This window comes from Triticum urartu, chromosome 5A (genome assembly GCF_056163025.1).
Source record: "Triticum urartu cultivar PI428250 chromosome 5A, HENAU_Tu73, whole genome shotgun sequence".
Taxonomy (NCBI): Eukaryota; Viridiplantae; Streptophyta; class Magnoliopsida; order Poales; family Poaceae; genus Triticum; species Triticum urartu.
This window is the reverse complement of record NC_141877.1, coordinates 556,816,010-556,820,727: the sequence shown is the minus strand read 5'-3', so window position 1 is coordinate 556,820,727 and position 4,718 is coordinate 556,816,010. Positions and strand designations below refer to the sequence as shown.

At 53.9% G+C, this 4,718-nt stretch overlaps 1 protein-coding gene across 1 annotated transcript; it reads left to right on the top strand.

The window, feature by feature from the left end:
• Window positions 1–764: 764 nt before the first annotated feature.
• Window positions 765–4,188, top strand: LOC125516594 (linoleate 9S-lipoxygenase 2). Its single transcript, XM_048681976.2, has 7 exons — window positions 765–1,027; window positions 1,110–1,402; window positions 1,489–1,711; window positions 1,794–2,132; window positions 2,212–2,297; window positions 2,446–3,125; window positions 3,213–4,188. Exons 1-7 carry the CDS (start codon window positions 850–852, stop codon window positions 3,982–3,984), a joined length of 2,571 nt encoding a protein of 856 aa, XP_048537933.2. The 5' UTR covers window positions 765–849; the 3' UTR covers window positions 3,985–4,188.
• Window positions 4,189–4,718: the final 530 nt, after the last annotated feature.

The following is a 4,718-nucleotide window of genomic DNA, read 5'->3' as shown; positions in this document are numbered from 1 at the left end:
AGGACCGGTCGGCGCTCACCCGTGACTGCTCTTGCCTCGTCTTCGTCTCCACGGAGGTCCCTGCCAGCGTCCCGCCGGAGCTGTGCACCCGTCTACTCCGGCGACCTCCCCTCTGGCAGCGCGTGCAGCCTCAACCCGGCTTGACCACTGCCGCCTCTCCAGGCGAGGACGGCTGGTCTGATGAAGCTGCAGGACCTCCGAACCCACGTCCAGGAATTCTTGACATCCGATGGCTTCCAAGTTCCAACGAACGCTGCTCATCCGCTACAGCCGCCCGGTTGGGCTGGGCAGACGAGACCATGGCTCCCTTAATTTTTAAACAGAGAATGTCTATCCTATCCTCAGAAATTCAATGGTCAGATTTTAATATACTGCTCCCTCCCCTGTCAGCAGTATTGGGTACTGTAAAAACGGTCTTTGCCGAGGGTTTTAGGCCCTTTGGCGAGCGTTTCTGGCACTGGGCGGACTTGGCGATTGCAGTAGTGATAGCACCGTTTCGAGCAAAAATCTAGTACACATGTCTGCCGCATAAGGTACACGCGATTGAGATGTTTAGTTGATCGGTGCTCTAACTATAATTAAATCTGCCCACGCTATCCTCACGTATCTACTCCAGTGAATACAATATCTGATCTTAATCCCTTAGCTAATAATGGAACCGATCGATTTATCAAACAAGTACTAGGCCCCAAAGTCCAATAATGTCATACAGTAGCCAACGCACCCCTGCCCCTTCGTTCATCTATAAATAGCCGGGCTGCCATTGTAGAGCTCACACACCATCCACAGCCAGCTAGCCACAGTAGCACTACACCACTGCTCTTAATTGGAAGCAATACATACAGGAAGATGTTTAGCGATATCATCGGCGGGCTGATCGGGGCCCGTCTCAAGGGGTCGGTAGTCCTGACGCGCAAGAACGCGCTCGACTTCAACGACTTGGGCGCCACCATCATCGACAGCGTCACCGAGTTCCTCGGCCGTGGTGTCACCTGCCAGCTGATCAGCTCCACCGTCGTCGACTCCAGTGAGCACGAGCAAACATGCAATTCACATAGTATAAGCGTGACAGCACGCACTTCTTAGTTCTTACTCGTCTGCGTGCGCAGACAATGGCAACCGCGGGAAAGTGGGCGCGGAGGCGAGCCTGGAGCAGTGGATCACGAGCCTGCCGTTGATCACGGTGGGCGACTCCAAGTTCAGCGTCACGTTCGACTGGGCGGTGGACAAGCTGGGCGTGCCGGGCGCCATCATCGTCAAGAACAACCACGCCTCCGAGTTCTTCCTCAAGACCATCACCCTCGACGACGTGCCCGGCCACGGCGCCGTCGTCTTCGTCGCCAACTCGTGGGTCTACCCGCAAGACATGTACCGCTACAACCGCGTCTTCTTCGCCAACAACGTGAGTTCTTGGATCAATCGCCTTGTCGTCGTATGTGGTTGTTTCATTTCAATATAATGGTTTGCCTGTCCGCTTATTATATGCAGACGTACCTGCCCAGCAAGATGCCGGTGGCCCTGAAGCCTTACCGCGACGACGAGCTCCGCAACCTGAGGGGCGACGGCCAGCAGGGACCCTACGAGGCCCACGACCGCGTCTACCGCTACGACGTCTACAACGACCTCGGCGACTCCCGCCAGATCCTCGGGGGCTCCAAGGACTTCCCCTACCCTCGCCGCTGCCGCACCGGCCGCAAGCTCTCACAGACCAGTGCGTTTTATTTCTCTTTCTCTTTCTCAATTAGTAGCACAGTCTCTACTTGGAACTTATGAGTACAATCCATTGCGCGCAGACCCTGATCGCGAGAGCCGGCTTCTGCCGCTGGTGCAGAGCATCTATGTGCCGCGGGACGAGCTGTTCGGGCATCTCAAGCAGTCGGACTTCCTCGGGTACTCGCTCAAGGCGCTGGTGGAGGGGATCATACCAGCCATACGCACCTACGTCGACCTCTCCCCCGGCGAGTTCGACTCCTTCGCCGACATCCTCAAGCTCTACGAGGGCGGCATCAAGCTGCCCAACATCCCCGCCCTGGAGGAGATGCGCAAGCGCTTCCCGCTCGAGCTCGTCAAGGACCTCATACCCATGGGCGGCGACTACCTCCTCAAGCTCCCCAAGCCACAAGTCATCAAAGGTAGTACGTGCTTTGAATAAATGGTTACTCCATGTTTGTATGACTTTGCCATGCTAACTAATCGTGCACTTACGCCCAGAGGACGAGATAGCATGGATGACCGACGAGGAGTTTGCAAGGGAGATTCTTGCCGGCGTCAACCCGATGATGATCACACGTGTCACGGTGAGTCTAACATCAAGTGATATATCATTTGTGGCATATAGCTTGTATTTTCTTAGTTAAATTTATGGCTAAACTAGGAGAGAAAAAATAGTGAGAAGTATGAACAAAACTCTAAATTAACGGTAAAAATTAATCCATTGCATTGCAGGAGTTTCCTCCCAAGAGTACTTTGGATCCAAGCCAGTACGGCGACCACACCAGCACCATCACTGAGGCGCATATCGGGAATAGCCTCGAGGGCCTCACCGCGCAGCAGGCAATGGCCAGCAACAGGCTCTACATCCTTGACCACCACGACAACATGATGCCATACCTCGTCAGGCTCAATAACCTCGACGACACCTTCCTCTATGCCACAAGGACTCTGTTCTTCCTGCGAGGCGACGGCACGCTGGCGCCAGTGGCCATCGAGCTGAGCACGCCTCTGCTCCAGGGCGGCCTCACCACCGCAAAGAGCACCGTCTACACTCCGGCGTCCACCGGCGTCGAGGCCTGGATATGGCAGCTCGCCAAGGCGTACGTCTGCGTCAATGACTACGGCTATCACCAGCTGGTCAGCCACTGGCTCAACACGCACGCCGTGATGGAGCCCTTCATCATCGCCACGAACCGGCAACTAAGCGTGACTCACCCGGTGCACAAGCTCCTACAGCCGCACTACCGTGACACGATGAACATCAACTCGCGGGCGCGTGAGTTGCTCATCAACGCCGGCGGAGTCATCGAGCTCACCGTCTTCCAGCGCAAGTACGCCACGGAGATGTCCTCCGTTACCTACAAGGACTGGAACTTCAACGAGCAGGCCCTCCCCGATGATCTAATCAAAAGGTAAGTAGTTGTTCTGTAGGGTAGGTTAAGTATGTCAAGAACCATTCGTCAGTTAGTGACATGGTACTAATCAATCATGAAATGCAGAGGCATGGCCGTGCCTGACCCATCAAGCCCGCACAAGGTGCGGCTGTTGCTCGAGGACTACCCTTACGCGGTGGACGGGCTGGCTATCTGGACTGTGATCGAGCGGTGGGTGACGGAGTATCTCGCCATCTACTACACCAGCGACAGCGTGCTTCAGGGCGACGTGGAGCTGCAGGCATGGTGGAAGGAAGTTCGCGACGTCGGCCACGGCGACCTCAAGGACGCGGCGTGGTGGCCGGAGATGAAGACGGTGGCAGAGCTGGTCAAGGCATGCACCACCATCATCTGGACAGGGTCGGCGCTGCACGCCGCTGTAAACTTCGGGCAGTACCCGTACGCAGGTTACCACCCCAACAAGCCGTCAGCAAGCCGTCGTCCGATGCCGGAGCCGGGCACCGAGGAATACGCCATGCTGGCCCGCGAGCCGGAAAAGGTGTTCATCCACACTATCACCAACCAAGTGCAGGCCATAATTGGCATTTCACTGCTGGAGATCCTATCCAAGCACTCCTCGGACGAGATTTACCTCGGGCAACGTGACACGCCGGAGTGGACATCGGACGCCAAGGCTCTGGAGGCGTTCAAGCGGTTTGGCACGAGGCTGGAGGGCATCGAGAGCGAGGTGGTAGCCTTGAACGGGAACCCCCAGCTCAAGAACCGCAATGGCCCGGTCAAGTTCCCATACATGCTGCTTTACCCCAATACCTCTGACCACAATGGCGATGCCACCGGGCTCACGGCCAGGGGCATCCCCAACAGCATCTCCATTTGATGAGATGTTTGGAGAAAGGTCGCTGCTTGCTAGCATGCGAAAATGTTGGGGTGCATGCTTCCAGGGTCATTGGTTGAATAATCTATCGTACGCCAGGGCTCATTTGACATCCAAGTGATATGTTCTTGGCTAGGCACTGGTCATGTATCTTCCATATATATATTTCCCTTCCAATTTTATCAATAAAGTGAGTTCTTTGTTTAACCAGGACAGTAGGAAAAATTCCTGCGATTTTTATTATCAAAATCCATAAGTGAAAAGACAGGAAAAAGAGAAGTGAAAAAGTGATAAAAACAAGACACTAAAGTTATTCAGTTTAGCTACATGTAAGTTGCCTGAATTCTAAATTTTGGTCACTCGATTTTCTGGCCGTCCGATTTTGCTTTGTGATTCGCATGTTCTGTTTCTTTTTCATGTCTCTGGTTTTGAGTTGTTTGGGTTGTATTTGATTGACAGACCCCTTGGGTTAGTCGATTTGCTTGTTGGACAAGTTCCCGTGCATGCGGCTCTACCCCCAACACCTCCGACCACACGGGTGAGTCCGAGGGGCTAACTGCCAGGGGCATCCCCAACAACATCTTCCTCTGAGGAGATATTTGGAGGAAGATTGTTGCTTGCCAGAATGCAAAAATGTTGGGATGCGTGCTTCCAGGATCATTTCTTCAATAATCTATTACTCCCTCCGTAATCTAATATAAGAGCATTTAAATCATTAAAATAATGATCTAAACACT

Excerpts from the sequence above, each read along its gene's own strand:
- LOC125516594 (XM_048681976.2), top strand. The coding sequence starts at position 850 with ATGTTTAGCGATATCATCGGCGGGCTGATCGGGGCCCGTCTCAAGGGG. Across the intron at positions 1,403-1,488 it reads GCGTCTTCTTCGCCAACAAC|ACGTACCTGCCCAGCAAGAT; the intron begins GTGAGTTCTTGG and ends TATTATATGCAG. Across the intron at positions 1,712-1,793 it reads CCGCAAGCTCTCACAGACCA|ACCCTGATCGCGAGAGCCGG; the intron begins GTGCGTTTTATT and ends CATTGCGCGCAG.